The following is an 18721-nucleotide window of genomic DNA, read 5'->3' as shown; positions in this document are numbered from 1 at the left end:
TGGTCCCATCAGTTTTCACTTCCACAGCAGTATACAATGGCTTGCACAACCACACATACAGTGCATCGTTATAACTGGTATCGTCAGTCTCAAGTTCAGCAATTCTGCTGGGTATAAATACTACATCATTGAGGTTCTAGGTAGCATTTCCCTTATTACTATTGCTATGTAGCACTTTTTTGTATTTTAATGGCTATCTGGAGATCTTCTAGGAATACGTGCTTAAATTAAATCCCTTGCTCATTTTTTAACTGAGTTGCCCATCTTTTTTTTAATTGATCTATTAAGAGTCCTTTATATATTCTGGATGATCCCACTGTTGGTTGTATGTTACAAACATCTACTCCCATTCTGTGACTTGCCTTTTCACTCTCTTAATGGCATCTTTTGAGGAACAGAAGTTCTTAACTTTTATTCAGTCCTAATAACACAATCTTTTCCTTTATACAGTCAATGCTTTTTGAAATCAGTTTAACAAATGCTTCTCATGTGTGATAAAAGTGATAAAAATATTCGTCCATGTTAATTTATAGACGCTTTACTGTATTAACTTCCATATTTACATCTCCAATTCAACTGGAATTGATTTATGCCTACAACATGAAATAAGGTTCAACTTTCTTTTTTGTTCCAATATGGCTGTCCAATTGATCCAGCAGTACCTATTGGTCTGCTGCAGGTTTACCTTTTTCATAAACTAAGTGTCGAAATGGCTCTGTTTTGTTCTACTGGTCAGTATGCCTATCTCTGAGCCAACATCACAGTGACTTATTTATTATAACTTTATAGGAGGTCTGGATAGCCACTAGTGTGTCCTCCTACTTTGCAGCTGCTCAATATTGCTTTGGCTGTTCTCAGTCCTTTGTGTGCAGCTACAATTTTATACTTATTGTCAATTTCATATTATTTATCCAATTCACTGGTCTCTGTTTTTAACTGTAGTGTTTAATCCATTTACACTTAATGCAAGTTATACATAAATCTGGGCCTAAATCTATCATACCTTCTTTTAGAGTTCTTTACTATTGTCCTATGAGCTTGCCAGTTACACAGTGTTCTCACTGTTGTTTCAGTGGTTGCCTCAGAGATCGAAACAGACGTCTTAAACTTATCAAAGACACTTAGGAACCAATACTTTTGTTTTCACCTCAACAATACACAGACTTACAATACTTTATCTCCAATAAAACTCCTTTTCCCCAATGCCCATCCTAAGATGTCTACACTATTTTTATCAGGTATTTTTAATTTCATTTATATTTTAAATCCCATAAAACATTATTAGTAGTTTTATACAGTTGATGGTCATTCAAGATTTACCCAATATTTACCCTTTTTTTGTTGTTTTTTATTCCTCTGTCCTCTCCAAGCTTCTGTTGGGACCATTTCTGATCTTGATGAGCACCCTTTAGAATTTCATTCAAAGCAGATCTCTTGATAATGAATTCTCCATTTTGATTTCTCAAGATAATATCTTTATTTCACCTTCATTACTGAAGACTATTAGGTATGGGATTTAAGTGGTCATTTATTTTCTTTTATCCTTTGCCTTCTAACTTTTACTGTTTCTACTGAGAAGTCAGCTGACAGTTTATTACTGCTTTTTAAAGCTGTATTTTGCTCATGGATCAAACTAAAGAACTTCAACTTGAATTTAGTATACAGTGATTTTAACATGGTATGTTTACATGTGGTTTTCTTTGTACTTATCCACTTATGGTTTACAGCATTTCTAAGGTGATATCCTTTCACCATTTCTGAAAATTTGTGTTCACTATTTTGTCTTCGATTGTTGCTCCTACCACGTTCCCCCCTCTCTTCTGAGACGCCAGTATGGGAAGGGTATACCTTACACTTTTTTACTGTATTTCCTATGTCCCTTAAGCACTTTTTCATATGTCCGTAATTTTCTCTCTCCAAACATCACAGCTTCAGAATGAATATTTCCTTCTGATCTATATTCCAGTTTACTAATTTTTTTCAGTAGCCTCTAATTTGTTATAAACTCATCACTGAATTACTAATACCAGCTATTTTATTTTTCAATTCCAATATTTCCATTTAGCTCTTTTTCTACTGAAATTCTCAATTTAGTTTTATTTCCTTGAATACATTAAGCATAGTTATTTTAAGTCAGTTTCTGATAATCCCATTAACTGGATTCCCAGTAGGTTACTGTTACTGTTCCTCTTGTTTCCTCGTATGCTGTTTATTTTGACTGAATGCCAGATACTGACTATGGATAACTCTAAGGAAATTTTGAGGCCTAAAATGAAGCTATATTTTCTCAGGGAAGATTTACATTTGTTTCTGGCCAGCAGCTAGGGAAACTAACAATTTCAAATTACCTCAATCCAAAAGTGATTAAAATGATTAGAGGCTGAGTATCAGTTCTTCTAAAGCCCAGTCTACTTAGAGTCAAACTTCTTCCCCAGGGTATGGGGCTTCTGGGTCCCAAATCACAACCTGGGTGATTACCAAGACAACCTCCCCTCATTAGCAGATCTGACTTATAATTTTTGTTCTACTAGTCCCAGGAGTCTGCCAAAAGTTCTGTTCAGCTACTCAGGCTCCTCTTTCAAAACTAATACGTGCTTCTGGGTAAAAACCGGTTCCAAGCTAGGCTCACTTCTCTGATTCCTTCTTCTTTTAAGTCACGGACCCATAATTCTTCACTGTCATGTAAGCTCTCCAAATAGACTTTTTTCTTTTAAATATTCATCCAATTATTTTGGTTCACAGAGAGAAGCTTTATCTAAATTACCTCATCCACCAATATCCAAACATGACATTATTTTTAAAATATGATGACCACTTAAAGATAAGTGAAGTAAGCTAGATATAAAGGAAAAAATATTGTATGATTCCAATTATTTGAAGTACCTAGAATAACAAAATTTGCAAAAACAACATAGAATGGAGGTTGTCAGGGATTATGGTGGAGGGAAATGGAAAATTATTGTTCAAAGGGTTCAGAGTTTCAGTCTGGATGAAAAAGTCCAGGGATGAATAGTAGTGATGGTTGCAGCACTACAGTGTGAATGTATTTAATGTCCCTGAATGAAATTAAAAGATGCTCACTCCTTGGAAAGAAAGTTATGACCAACCTAGACAGCATATTAAAAAGAAGAGACATTACTTTGCCAATAAAGGTCCATCTAGTTAAGGCTATGGTTTTTCCAGTGGTCATGTATGGATTGAGAGTTGGACTATAAAGAAAGCTGAGCACCAAAGAATTGATGCTTTTGAACTGCGGTGTTGGAGAAGATTCTTGAGAGGCCCTTGGACTGCAAGGAGATCCAACCAGTCCATCCTAAAGGAGATCAGTCCTGGGTGTTCATGGGAAGGACTGATGTTGAAGCTGAAACTCCAACACTTTGGCCCCCTGATGCGAAGAGCTGACTCATCTGAAAAGACCCTGATGCTGGGAAAGATTGAGGGCAGGAGGAGAAGGGAATGACAGAGGATGAGATGGTTGGATAGCATCACCGACACAATGGACAAGGGTTTGGGTGGACTCCAGGAGTTGATGATAGACAGGGAGGCCTGGCTTACTGCAGTTCATGGGGTCGCAAAGAGTTGGACACGACTGAGTGACTGAACTGAACTGAATCGTACACTTAAAATTTATTAAAATGGTAAATTTTATGTTATTTTTACTACAACTTAAAAAATATGGTCACGTCTTACAATTGCTTTCTATACATATTGAGAGTGGGAGAGGGTTACAAATCCTTAGCTACTAGAAACCCAAAGCTACTAGAATTTAATATCACAAGAATACTATGAACCAAATTTTAAGGCAATCTATATCTTGCTTGACAAATAGGTTATAAGGGCAGACAAAAAAGATAGTTATGTTTACTTTTTCAACTCTTCAGTGGCAGACTATTAGAAAAAGTTGAGGAAAATATTACTAGAATTAAAATTATAGTACCTCAATCATTAGCTCAGTTTTTTCAATATAGAAATTTTAAACTGTGAAATTTTAATAATTTATAGAAATTTTAATAATTTTAAACAAATTATTTCATTCAATTCTATCAAGGATAGACAATGCTATATAATTTTAAAAAGCTTTAAAAGTAAAGAGGGACACATACACCCTAATTTAACAATAACTGTTCACCAAGGATGCTATTGGGTATGAACTTCTTCAAAATTCTAATACAGCAGACCCAAGGAGCTTGAATCTAGATTAGTGATTTACACCTTGCATACACCCATCCATTTTTAGCCTGATCATAACAGATTAAACCGTGCAATAAACATCTATGCTTCTTTCTGACATGGCTCATCAGCTTATCTTGTCTATGAAGTCATCACAACCTGTTCCCCCATCTTCTCAACAAACTGATCATTCTTTTATGCCCTAGCTACACAATGATTTATTTATCATAACTGAAACAACTAATTGTGCTTTCTTTACATGTGTAACATCCCCATTCTTTACTGCATTGTTCTTCAACGTCAGGAATTTATTACCTATATAAAACCTAAGCACACCCCCTAGAACACAGTAAGTACTGAAGTATTAAGGAGAAAAATGGCAGCTTTTCATATATATGATTTGTACATATTCAATTTTATAAATAAACTGTGGTTAATTTTTTAATGGCTCTTAGACATTATTTAATAAATTATAATAATATGTTCCCACTTAAAATAGACTGATAACCACTAAGCAATGAACAAAGGTACTCTGGAATGAAACCAATTATTTATGAGATTTATTCTTAGGTATTTTATCACTGCTGTTACTTTAAGCAGCATCTGTATGAAATTATATTTTCAAATTGTTTATTGCTAGTTATACAAAAATGCTACTGATTTTAATATATTCATCTTATATCCAAAGACCTTACTGAACAATTTTACTAGTTCTAATATTTTATTGCAGATTTTGGGATTTTTTTACATAGACAATTATATCATCAGCGAATAAGGTCAAGCTCCGTTTCCTCCTTTTCAATCCTTATAGCTTCTATTTCTTTATATTACTAGATTACCATCTCCGCAATAGAAAATGAAAATGACTAAAGCTGAAATCCTCAAACTTATTCCTGAGTTTAATGGAAATCCTTCCAACACTGAACTGTCTTCTAGATGTCTGCTGTGTGTTTACATTATTCATCTTTATCAGCTTAAGAAAACTCATTTTTATGCCAAACGTGCTGAGCATTATTCTGTATGGATTTTATCGGTGGTGTTCTTCTAGGTTTTCTCCTACCAAATTAATAGGCTACTAATGTTAAACTACCTTTACATAACTGAGATAAAGAGAAAGAAATCCTCTTTGGTTAAGAGGTGATCTTCCCCCCACCCCCTCCTCCAATATACATTGTTACATTTGGCCTGCTAATATCTTATTGAGGACTTTCATCTCTTTATCAATGTTAATAACTGAAATGTGTTTATAATTTCCCTCTCTGAAATGGTTGTGTGTCTTAGATATCAAAATTACACTAGCCTCATAAAATACTCTTCTTTTAAGATTTTTTTTTTGACATGGATCATTTCATTAAATTTGTTACAATATTGCTTCTGTTTTATGTTTTGGTTTTTCGACCACAAGGCATATGGTATCTTGACTCCTGGACCAAGGACTGAACCTGCACCCCCTGCAGGAAGGTGGAGTCTTAACCACTGACTGCCAAGGAAGTCCTAAAACACTCTTTTCTAGAACAGTTTACATAAAACAGGTAATAGATTAAGGATTTTTAATTTCATTTATAAATGCTCTGGACACTGTCCTTTCAAAAACATATTTGGGGTAGATTATTAACTACTGATATATTTTATGACTGATAAAAATATATGACTGATAAAATAAAATATAGTCTATTATGTTTCTGTACTGCCAGTTATGATAAATTATATTTTTCTACAAGATGGCCCACTTATTAGTGTAAAGTTGTTCATAATATTATCTTATGATTTATTTCCTTACCGTAACTACAGTGATATCTCTTTCCAACCCTAATGCTGTTTTATTTGTAACTTTTGGGGGATTTGATTCTGTCCATTTATTCAGGGAAGAAGTTTCTGTGTTGTTAATTTCTATTTATTTTCTTTTATGTTTAGTATTTCCTTCTGCTTTCTTTGGGTTTGCTTATTATATGCCATTTGTCCATCTACCTAGAGGATATTATGCTAAATGAAGTAAGTCAGACAAAGACAGACAAATACGCTATGGTTTCACCTACATGTGGTATACGAAACAAAACAAATGAACAAACATTAACAAAACAGGTTCACACATACAGAGCACAGGCAGGCAGCGGGGGAGGGACTGTCTAGCTAAGGACAGCTTAGACGTCCCACAGGTTTCTATGTGTCATATCTTGTCACTCAGATCCAGCATTTTGTTCTTTTTTTGACTCCTGAACATTTTCTAATCTTCATAATGACTTCATCTTAGTGTCACAAATTATTTAGAAGTGTTTTTAAATTTCCAACATTTTAAGAAACACTCCATTTGTCAAAAACCGGAAGCCACAGGATAGTTAACTTCTCTTATGAATAAAAATGTCAGTATTTCATCTTTACATAGATTTCTTTCTAATCATTTGTTTTCAACTGAGGTGTAACTGATATATAACATGTTCATTTCAAGTGTACAAAGTAATGTTTTGATCTCATTATTTTTAAATACTCATCTTCTTTTTCACCAACATTTAGATATGTTTAGGTTTGTTCATCAGGATATCAAATGACCAATTCACTGAATTTACCAAAAATTTACTTTACAGCTACTAGTTTGCAATGTGTTTAAAATGTTCAATAACTTCTATAAAGTTCTAGTTGTCCAGTTCCCATTTTCACTTTGCAGCAGCCTCTTAGGGAGTATTCATCAGTCTCTGGCCCAACTCACTCCTGAGACAGTCTGTTGGAGGAAAGACAGAGAGGACAGAGAGGCAGAGAAGGCTCTTAGGGAAACCAGCGGAAGGCTGAGCAGCAGGGGCACAGAGCAAAAGGAGAGAGGGGAGAAGGAGGAGGAAGATAGGGTGGAGGTGGGGGCATAGGGGAGAGAAGGGGGCCTGAGAGGGCAGAGGGCAGCAGGCTAGGGCAGTCAGTAACTTGCTGCACTCAGTGAACTGCTCTTTCTGCCAACTGATTCAGGTCTTGGAAAGTTCCTCTCCTGGGGAGCAACGTATTTGTTTTTGCCAGGCGCCGTAGGAGTTTCACTGGCCCGCAACCAGGATTGGTTAATTTCTCAGCTGGAGATGTGTAAATGAAGCTTTTTCAGAGGAGCTCCTAAACTAGCTCAAACTCCTCTGCCTACCTGTGCTGGTTTAGGAAGACTGTTCTTAGTCTTCTTTTTATGGTGTGCAGCCCCTTGAAAAGGTTCAGCTTTAGGCAGTTTTGAAACTTTGATACCAGTTTCGAGGCCCAGCATCTCATACCATACAAATACCAAATCTAAGTCCCCGGATATTACCAGTTCATAATTTCCATCCCCAAATACAGGGCTGTCACAGCATCTCACCACACACTATACCAGCCTGTCTCCCAGTGGAAATTCAGGGAACTATCTTTTTCTAATAAGAACTCAGCTGGAAATCTGTTAGATTTTTTTCCCCCGCATATATTTAACACTGGCTGATTTTACCATCTTACCAGCTTCAAAAGTATTTCGTAAATCTGTTCTTTTTATAAAAAGTCCTCACTGCTACTAGTATATACTTAATGCTAGTAAAACCCTATCTCCATTTTGCACTGTCTACTGGCTCCTGATCTGGAAAGGCCCCAGAAATCAAGTAATCAGATAACAGTCACCTTTCTAAGAAATCCAGAGCAGGGAATTACCAAAAGCTTAGTTGTCATGCCAGACATGAATTACAAAAGCCTAACTATTCCAGCAACCTTAATACAATTTTTCTATCATATATGAACTTAACAATACTTTATGAAACTACTTAAATTTTGAACTCCTTCCTATAGTCCAATACTCCATACCTTTGGTGGGAAATGAATTCCTTAAACACAATCTGCTACTTAAGTGATATTTCACACTTTAGTTTGTCTTAAATTTACTTTAAATTCCCAAACCTAGCTGGAGGATTTAGTGAATATCATAATTGAAAAACTCAGATTTATATTCCTGAACAATTACTTCTAAATTGTCATCTAAATTCAAGCTTTATAAAGATGGAGAGGGTGGAATGGCAAAGCTATACCCAGTTTTTCCCACAGAGACTCTTTTGGCTACAAAATATGACTTTATTTTACTGCATATATTGAGTCCTTTTGTAATACTAGGTAACTTTAAGAATTAACAAATCCTTACCTGATGGTCCTGAATCTTCCTGCCCACGACTCTGAATGTGTTGTTGCCTGTATGGTGATATATATGAACTCTGCTGAACCCAGTTGAACCACCGGCTGGCACCCACTTTTTATTGGCATCATCGTAAACCATCACAGCAGCTCTTGCCTGACAGATACTCTGTTCACTGCGAAAGAGAAAAAAAAAGGCAAACTTTTAAGATACTTAAATATGCTCAGTTTCCCATAAGGCCATATAAAATAGGTATCTAACAAAGCGGTCGGTCAACAATCAGTGCTTTACTGGGTGCTAGAAATGATGCCAGTGAATAAGGCAGAGGCTTTCCTGCTCTTACGAGTAAACTCTAATGGGGAAGACAGACCAAATAATGAAGTGTAACGAGGAAGCAAAGAAGGAGATCAGGATCCACAAAGAAGACTGTATATTATATAAACAATATAAAAAACATTTTCTATCAACAAATCTAATATATCCATTAAACTGAATAGAACTATACGTATAAATTAATCATCATTTCACTGTGTGTGTATCTATACGTTTATACTATTGGTGAACTGTTTGTGATTACCCATCTTTACTGGAAAAATTACTTTTATCATCAGGCTTGCCTCAAGGTCTATGTAACGAACTCTGCCAGGCTCCATCTGTCCCGTGAGATTTGGGGGGCACTAGTGATCCCTGGGTGGCACTGTGACTGAGCCCCTGACTCCACTCAGATAAGGTAACATCCTATGTCTCAGATTTCTTCACTTAAAAATGAAACAGTAAAATGAGATGATTTCTAAGCATTCTTCTAGATTTTCAATTCTAGCCTTCCCAAATAAATATTAAGGAAAAAAAAGACCAAATCCATGATAGAATTTTTAAATCTCAACTTCCTTTCAATTATTTTGTTATCAAGTGAAAATGAGATTTTGTTGCTGTTATTGTAGAGATGATCTTCATTACATATTAAGCAATAATTTCATATTTCAACTATTCCAAAATACTACCGGGCAAAAAAGACTAGTTGGAATTTTACTTTATACCATATTTTATTTCTTAAAAATCAAATACAAAAACTGAACAGAAGAAAATAGGTATAGTAACTCCATGATGACTATTAACCTAATTAAAATGACTCAATCTTCACAATTTTCATAGATTTATCTGACGCTTAAGTAGTTGTTAATGGAGATGCTAAGTAGCTTACCCAACCCTATCTTTAAAGAAAGCATTGCTCATTCCACAAATTTCAGCCTCAAAGTAAATCATGTGGGTTCTTCCCCAATATCCTGGGAAACAAAAAGTCACTTTCATCCCTCCCTTCTGGCCCATCTCTCAACAGTATATGCTTGTGCTTTGCTAGACTTCTGTGATTTGATGACAGAAGGATCACAGGAGAACTAAAGAGGTCACAGTACTGAGCAATAAAACCACTCACAATGGTAGTGTTAAAACTGTTCATAATTTTCCATTAACGAAATCTCACCAAAACTAACTGGTAATAATATCTCTGCAGTACAAACACTGAAATAAACCCAGTGGTACTGTCTAAATTGTTATGCTGTACTGAATTTTTTTTTTAGTAAAATAGTTCTGAGAGTAAAAATGAGGCAATGACTAAAGCTTGAATTATTTTTAAAAGCTTGATTAAAGAGTCTTTGTCAGCACAGCAGTTGAAATCTCTTCATCACTCACAATAAAAATACTTGTTAAGTGACAAAATTTACATAACCTTTAGAAAGAAACAAGCTAAGGCAAAGTGCCTTTTACGGCATACAATCCAAGAAATAAATTTACTAACAGTGAACAACAATTCACTAAACCCATCTGTAAATTAATATAGAACAGATTTTCCAGTTTTTCACAAAACAATATTTTTGGACACACAATTGCCATGCCTCAAAAAAAAAAGAAAAAAAAAGTAAGAAAGATACATTAGAAATGTAAAACCAAGAAAGTTAAATATAATGTCCTAACTTTCTCCTCCACTTTTTTCTTCCCCGTTGCTCTACAACGGAATGCTGGAGACATTCCAAATATTGAAGTTCATTAGTCAGTCGGTTCAGTCGCTCAGTCGTGTCTGACTCTTTGCGACCCCATGGACTGCACACGCCAGGCTTCCCTGTCCATCACCAACTCCTGGAGCTTGCTCAAACTCACATCCATCAAGTCGGTGATGCCATCCAACCATCTCATCCTGTCGTCCCCTTCTCCTCCCATCTTCAATCTTTCCCAGCATCAGGGTCTTTTCAAATGAGTCAGTTCTTCCCATCAAGTGGCCAAAGTACTGGAGTTTCAGCTTCAGCATCAGTACTTCCAATGAATATTCAGGACTGATTTCCTTTAGGGTGGACTGGTTGGAGCTCCTTGCAGTCCAAGGGCCTTTCAAGAGTCTTCTCCAACATCACAGTTCAAAAGCATCAATTCTTCAGCGCTCAGCTTTCTTTAAAATCCAACTCTCACATCCATACATGACCACTGGAAAAATCATAGCTTTACCTAGATGGACCTTTGTTGGCAAAGTAATGTCTCTGCATTTTAATATGCTATCTAGGTTACTCATAGCTTTTCTTCCAGGGAAAAAGTATCTTTTGATTTCATAGCTGCAGGCAACATCTGCAGTGATTTTGGTGCCCAAGAAAATCAAGTCTCCCACTGTTTTCATTGTTTCCCCATCTATTTGCCATGACTCTTGAGAGTCCCTTGGACTGCAAGGAGATCCAACCAGTCCATTCTGAAGGAGATCAACCCTAGGGTTTCTTTGGAAGGAATGATGCTAAAGCTGAAACTCCAGTACTTTGGCCACCTCATGAGAAGAGTTGACTCACTGGAAAAGACTTTGATGCTGGGAGGGATTGGGGGCAGGAGAAGAAGGGGACAACCAAGGATGAGATGGCTGGATGGCATCACTGACTTGATGGATGTGAGTCTGAGTGAACTCCGGGAGTTGGTGATGGACAGGGAGGCTTGGCGTGCTGCGATTCATGGGGTCACCAAGAGTCGGACACGACTGAGCGACTGAACTGAACTGAACTGACTTGCCATGAAGTGATGGGACTGGATGCCATGATCTTACTTTTCTGAATGCTGAGTTTTAAGCCAACTTCTTCATTCTCCTCTTTCACTTTCATCAAGAGGCTCTTTAGTTCTTCTTCACTTTCTGCCATAAAGGTGGTAGTGTAATCATACCCTCATAGTCAACTGAATAGCTATTCATCTCTAAATGAACATATCAAAGTAGCCAAGAAAAGCCCTAGTTGATGTTTTATAATGAAGATGAAAAGACATCTTCAAAATGAAATTAAGGATACAAATCTGACACTCAACAAAACAAGCAGCACATAGAGAAATCAAGATTAAATGGAACAAGATAAGATATGGGTAAGAGCTGAGATGTTATTGGAGATGTAGTCAGAGCCATTCAGCTTATGTATCAAGCTATAAAGACACAAGTTAGCCCCAGACAACCCTAGAGTTCTAGCAGGCATCCAGTTCTCAGAGAAGCCACATTATGCAAGGCCCAGCCAGGAAAGAGAATGGCACTGTCCAGTGGGGCCTTACTGACCAAGTCAAATCTTTCCATTCCTTCCACATACGTCCCTCACTAGAGACACACAACCTACAGTATAATAATAAATACTTGCTCTTTGTCTGGTTCCTGGAACAGAACTCCCAAACCCCTTGGCATCTCCCAAGCAGTATCTTTGGTATGTTAATAAGATGACTGACTCTAGGCTTCCGGATGGGGGCTGGGCACCAGAAATAGCAAGCCATGATCAGAGGGTAGAAATTTTCAGCCCTGGTCCTTCCCCACCTCTGGGGAGGGGAGAAGTGCCAAACACTGGTCTCACTCACCACAGCCAATGAAATAGTCATCACGCCTCCATGATGAAATCTCCATAAAATACCCAAAGATCTCACATGGAAGTGCTGGCTGGATGGCATGCCTGGTGAGAGCATGAAAGCAGCCCTCTATTCCTTGCCCTAGGCATCTCTTTCATCAGGCCGAGTTGGGTCCTTTATGATAGATCAGGAACGTTAAGTAAAACACTTTTCTGAGCTCTGGGAGTCATTCTAACAAATTACTGAGCCTAAAGGGGAGTCGTGGGAACCCCTGAATTTGTAGGCAGCTGGGCATAAGTAAGGAAGTAACCCAAGTACCTGACTAGCAGTGCCCACTAAAAACTGTTACCTGCCATCTGGTTCTACAAGAATGAAGCCACTAGCCACTGCAGTCGCTGACTTTCAATGCACCCTGAAAGGAGTTCGGGGCAGAGATCAGGAATGAGGCACTCTTGTGCTCTGGGAAAAACTGGCAGAACAGGCTTTCAGATGAGCCTGATTTCTTGCATCTTCTCAAATCTAGAAAAGCACTAAAATCATTAACGGAGACATCTGCTCCTCGTGACTAGCAGCAACCTTCTCGTGACTAGCAGCAAGCCTCTGAGAAAACCTGTGCTTGATCGATCCTCCTTCACCAAAATCTCGTATCTACTGACCTCCCCCTTATCTCTTCAGAACAGTTCCTCAGAGCTTTCTGAGAGGCTGTTTTCTGGGCTACAGTTCTCGTTTGGCCCCAGTAAAACTTAACTCACTACTATCACACTGCATTTTTTTTTCCTAGTCAAGAGCAGTTAGGTCTGAAGTGGGACAGTCTTGTGGGAATGAGCCCTTAATCTACTAATTTCAGAGAGTCAGTGTTTGTATTCAGCTGAATTGCTGGACACCCAGCTCGTATCAAAACTAAGAGAACTCATTGTTGACTTAAGAAGAAAACCACTCCAATTACAAGTGTGCACAAAATTAGCTAGTGGCACCCAATTTTGGATTTCACAGACTCATAAACTTCAAAAACCAACTATATTAATCAATACAGAATAGGTCGACAATATTTTGGCCTACTTGACAGGCAGGAGATTTCAGAAGAGGGGAGGGAACCACCATAACTTACTAAAATGAAGATATTTTGGAATTTAAAAATCCCAAAATAAATACAATGTAATAGTATAATAACTAGCTTTCTATACAATTTTCTACATTGTCCACTTTCTTTTTTCATTTCTCCCCAGCCCAGTGAAATACTTATATCTGGTAGGAATTTCCAACTTTAGTTAGGAGGATTTTTAGATGAGGAAGTCAATGAGTGAATTTCTGAAATGATACAACTTTGCAAATTCACTATGTGCAGTTTTTCAGGGAAAAGTAATTTGGAAGGAAAATATTTAATAATCACAGCTGCTGAAAAGTCAAAAAGGCAGGAAAAAATTTAAAGAAAATGAAGACATAAACAAACACAGCAAAAAAGACAAAAATTTTATAATCTTTACTTATTATTCTACAAGCCTCAAAATGAACACCTAGTCAAAGTCTTCAACATTCTGAATCAGTAAAGGAAGTACACAAAAGATTAAATTAGTTAATTACTAAGCTGTAACAATCAGGCACTAAAATTAGTTATCAACAAAAATTTCATTTTATGACCAAATGCAATTGGCATATGTAATTGGTTATACTTCATCTTCCTGATGTTAATTTTGGCTTTTTAAAAAATTGATATATGGCCTTAGAAGGCTAGAAACAGCTCGCTTTTTTTTTTTTTTTTAAGTATAAAAACCATGACTCTACAATCAAATTTTGTCGTTTTGTCAAAATTTGTTTCTGAATGTACTCAAATTTCCTGAACAGGTATATATGATAAAAGAAAAAGGTCGGCCTCATTCTATTTTTATAGGTATCCATGAATGAAATGGTTCCTGGTATTTAAGCAGACTTGGACTGCAAGGAGATCCAACCAGTCCATTCTGAAGGAGATCAGCCCTGGGATTTCTTTGGAAGAAATGACGCTAAAGCTGAAACTCCAGTACTTTGGCCACCTCATGCCAAGAGTTGACTCACTGGAAAAGACTTTGATGCTGGGAGGGATTGGGGGCAGGAGGAGAAAGGGACGACAGAGGATGAGATGGCTGGATGGCATCACTGACTCAATGGACGTGAGCCTGAGTGAACTCCGGGAGTTGGTGATGGACAGGGAGGCCTGGTGTGCTGCGATTCATGGGGTCGCCAAGAGTCGGACACGACTGAGCGACTGATCTGAACTGAAGGATCCCTTGGCTCTTGTATATGCTATTTATAGAAGTTACAATAAATACAGCCAACTCTTTGAAAATAGTGACTTCCTTTCAAAGTAATCATTACCTGTCAAAGCATGAATCTGCAGTGCCTAGGCACATAGAGCCACTATTTATTTAAATTCTTATTCAGTACATAATTTCATTTAACAAAAGTCTACTCAAGACCTGGACCAAATACTATTCCTTCTGTTAAGTCTTTCTGGAGCCCTCAAAGTCAGAATCAACTGCTCCCTCCTCTGAGTTCCCATAGTATTCATTAATTTTTCCATAAGGAGGACTCTCTGAAGAGGTAATATCTGAGATGAGATTTTACTCCAAGTGCACTGGAAAGCTAGTAGAGGGCTTTAAGCAGAACATGACTTATAGTTTTAAAAGATGATTCCAGTTTCTATAAAGAGAACGGATTCGGGAAGGTGGCATGGAAGTCAAGAATGCAAGCATGAAGACTAGTGTGAGAAGTGTATTTATGATGAGATTTGGTCTAGATTAAAGGAGAGGGAAGGGTGTGGGATATACATGTCAGAAGCACAGGAGATAAGATTTGCTAACAGGAAAGATGAAAGAGAGCTGACTCATTGGAAAAGACCCTCATGCTGGGAAAGACTGAAGGCAGGAGGAGAAAGGGACAACAGAGGATGAGATGGTTGGATGGCATCACCAACTCAACGGACGTGAGTCTGAGCAAGCTCCAGGAGTTGGTGATAGACAGGGAAGCCTGGGGTGCTGCAGTCCATGGGGTCACGAACAGTCAGACGCGACTGAGCGACTGAACTGAACTGAAAATGAAAGAGAAGGGAAAGGAAGAAGACAAAGACAAGAGAACGATTATGTCACCTAGCATTTTACTGATATTTCCAAAGTAATGACATGCTACAGAGGACGTAGCATAGAAGTCGTGACCCCAATTTATTTTTACATACATATAAAAGTGTCTTCATCATCTCTGAAAAAGGAGAATGTCAGTCAAATGACAGAGCCTAATTTGCAGTAAGTTATCAAGGTCTCTATCATAACCTCTATTATACTACCAACCACTTAGAGAATCTATCCTAAGAGAATTGGCATCTTGTCTGTTATGATACTGAGTCATTCTATGAATCAAGATGTCAGTTATTCAGAAGATAAAACATTAAGGAAAAAACTACACAAAAAAGTTGCAAATTTTTAAAGACAGTATTTCCATCTTATTCTCTGATGTCAATTTTTTTACTCAAGCTTGCAATTTTATAACATTTCAAGCATTAAAGAGAGTTAAACACAATGTTAAGATTTCAATTCAAGTCCACAATTATTTTTCATATCTACATTCCATGGCTTCCTAGAGTTTCAAAAGACTATGTATTGAAATCAGGAATAAAAAACATGTATTTTCTTCAAATAGGAAAGTAAACAATAAATAGCATGCCCTGTACTGTGTTAAGCACTAGAGGAGTCACACACAGAAAGACTTTTTTCCTCAGTTCACCACTCTGAACTCTAGCTATCTCGCAAACCTAGAGGTCACGCCAGAACTGTTCCTGCCCTTGACCTCGCCAGGTGCTCTGTCACTGAGGCCTGTCAGTTCTACATCCTGAATTCAGTAGTTCCCTTTGCTCACAGTGCTCACAAGCTTTAACCTGGGCCCTCCCTAGTGTCTCATCTGGATTATTTCAGGTACCTCCTAACTGGTATCCCTTGACTGCAATTTTACTCCTTCCACCCAATGCTTCCAGCGGGAAAATTTTTCTAAATCAGATCCCAAGACATCCCTCTTCTACTTGTTGCTGCTGCTGCTAAGTCACTTCAGTCGTGTCTGACCCTGTGAGACCCCATAGACGACAGCCCACCAGGCTCCCCTGTCCCTAGGATTCTCCAGGCAAGAACACTGGAGTGGGTTGCCATTTCCTTCTCCAATGCATGAAAGTGAAAAGTGAAAGTAAAGTCCCTCAGTCGTGTCCAACCCTCAGTGACCCCATGGACTGCAGCCCATCAGGCTCCTCTGTCCATGGGATTTTCCAGGCAAGAGTACTGGAGTGGGGCGCCATTGCCTTCTCCAACTCTTCTGCTTAAGACACTCCAAAGAGTGTCATTTCAGGACAAACTGTGGCTTCAGGAGCCTAGCATGATTTGGCTTCTTGCTCACCATTTATACTCTCTTTCAAACACCGACAACATGAAATGTGTATCATGTAAATGGTCCAGCATCCTGCTGCTGGGGGCACAGTGTTCGCTACAGAAGTAACGATTACACCATACCTGTCCACATGTCCGGGACACACTCTGTACCTAAACTACCTGCTACATAACATTTTCTCTTCCCAAACACCTCCTCCCTAATACTGACTGTTCTCCAAGATTTAGACACAAGTTAGATGCAAGTATCATATGCTCCTGAAGGTTTTTCCTCTCCTGCTCAATACAGGGCCTCCCTTGCTGTGCTCTCACAATACACTATGCATATCATCTCTACAACATCATATTAAACCCCTCTTTTTATCTCTCCAAAGAAGAAGATTTGTTGAAGTAATGAGTTGGAAAGTAGTGAGCAATATTAATTGTATAAGGTAAACATCTATAAGCTTTGAGTAAAAGCCCTAAAACATGCCAGTAAAAGCTCTTTTCTGACTTCGAGTGCCCAAATGGACAATCTCAGACTCTCTCCTTTCCATCTGTAATACATACCGTAAGCACTCAAGACACTAAGCTCTGAGCCAGTTCAGTTCAGTTCAATTCAGTCGCTCAGTCATGTCCGACTCTTTGCGACCCCATGAATCGCAGCACACCAGGCCTCCCTGTCCATCACCAACTCCCGGAGTTCACTCAGACTCACGTCCATCAAGTCAGTGATGCCATCCAGCCATCTCATCCTCGGTCGTCCCCTTCTCCTCCTGCCCCTAATCCCTCCCAGCATCAGAGTCTTTTCCAATGTGTCAACTCTTCGCATGAGGTGGCCAAAGTGCTGGAGTTTCAGCTTTAGCATCAGTCCTTCCAAAGAAATCCCAGGGCTGATCTCCTTCAGAATGGACTGGTTGGATCTCCTTGCAGTCCAAGGGACTCTCAAGAGTCTTCTCCAACACCACAGTTCAAAGGCATCAATTCTTCGGCACTCAGCTTTCTTCACAGTCCAACTCACATCCATACATGACCACTGGAAAAACCATAGCCTTGACTAGACGGACCTTTGTTGGCAAAGTAATGTCTCTGCTTTTCAATACACTATGTAGGCTGGTCATAACTTTTCCTCCAAGGAGTAAGAGCCAGTAGACTACTCTAATCCCCCTGCACTCTTCTGCTCCCAGCAGCTAGGCTGTGTACTTAGCAAGAGTCAGCTGTGTTTATGACCAAATGTACTCATACCAATTATACTGTAATTATGCAATTTAAATACTCTATAAATGGATACAATGTGAATATATAGAAATTCTATGAAAATTAAGTTTCTATCAAGATGAGTCACAAAAAATTGTGAGATATACATAAAAGACAAGGCAGAATGCTATATTCAGAACATTCTGCATATATCTTAAAAGTTCTCTCTCCACTTTAAAGAAACTGAAGCTGAAATTTTGAAGATAAAACAGAGGCATGCTTTAGCAAAAAAAAAAAAATAATGTAGACTTCTCATCACCAGGCTAACACTTAAAGTTTTACAAAAATAAAGGTCACTGGTGGCCCTGGTCCCTACAGGTCCTCAGGAACAGTCAGCCAGGCACTGCTACACCTCTCAGCTAGGCTAAGGTCTGCGGCCCCAGGAAGACGTTTCAAAGGAAGAGACCTTCAGCACCTTTGCCCTTAAGAATAAGGGTATAGAGTATCTCAGGGGGGAATGAGACAGGCTGGGGCCTGGGATCCTTCTCTGCAGTGCTGCAATGCTTGCACCTGGACAAACCTCTCCTCTAGCAACAAAATACAAGGGAACTATATGGGACTAAAAATAACTGCATGCATATGCAGTCGGCACAAATTCTGGAGAAAAGATACAAAGAGACCAAAAAACCCAACCGCCTCTTTTGAAGAGCCTGGAGCAAAAGCAGGGTACTGAGCACGGCCCCGCAGGCAACACTACCAGAGTGGGCAGAATGCTGGACCACCCTCCGGCCCGAACCCCGCACACCCCTACCCTCAACCCATACAAGGAACAAGCTCACCCCCAACTCAACGAGTGAGCAAGCAAGGGAACTTGTCATTTGTCCTCACTCCCCTACTATAATATGGGCCCCCATAAAGCCTTGCTTGGAAAACAAAACAAAGGTCACAGAATTAACACATACATTATAAAGGATATTAACCGTTCAAAGGCACACGTCATTTTTAAGGATACCAAACTTGAGGTCAA

The 18721-nt window shown here is 38.5% G+C and overlaps 1 protein-coding gene across 10 annotated transcripts in view; it reads right to left on the bottom strand.

The window, feature by feature from the left end:
- ENAH (ENAH actin regulator) overlaps nucleotides 1-18721 on the bottom strand; it is a 155062-nt gene that overhangs the window by 67830 nt on the left and 68511 nt on the right. For all 10 annotated transcript variants that reach the window (XM_040263678.1, XM_040263680.1, XM_040263681.1 and 7 more), the window contains exon 2: nucleotides 8291-8456. In XM_040263678.1, coding sequence (XP_040119612.1) covers nucleotides 8291-8456 — 166 coding nt within the window. The remainder of the gene's footprint in view (nucleotides 1-8290; nucleotides 8457-18721) is intronic.

The sequence above is a fragment of the Oryx dammah genome, unplaced genomic scaffold (assembly GCF_014754425.2).
Source record: "Oryx dammah isolate SB20612 unplaced genomic scaffold, SCBI_Odam_1.1 HiC_scaffold_21, whole genome shotgun sequence".
NCBI classification, from domain to species: Eukaryota; Metazoa; Chordata; class Mammalia; order Artiodactyla; family Bovidae; genus Oryx; species Oryx dammah.
The sequence above is the reverse complement of the archived record's forward strand: the minus strand, read 5'-3'. Positions and strand labels throughout refer to the sequence as shown.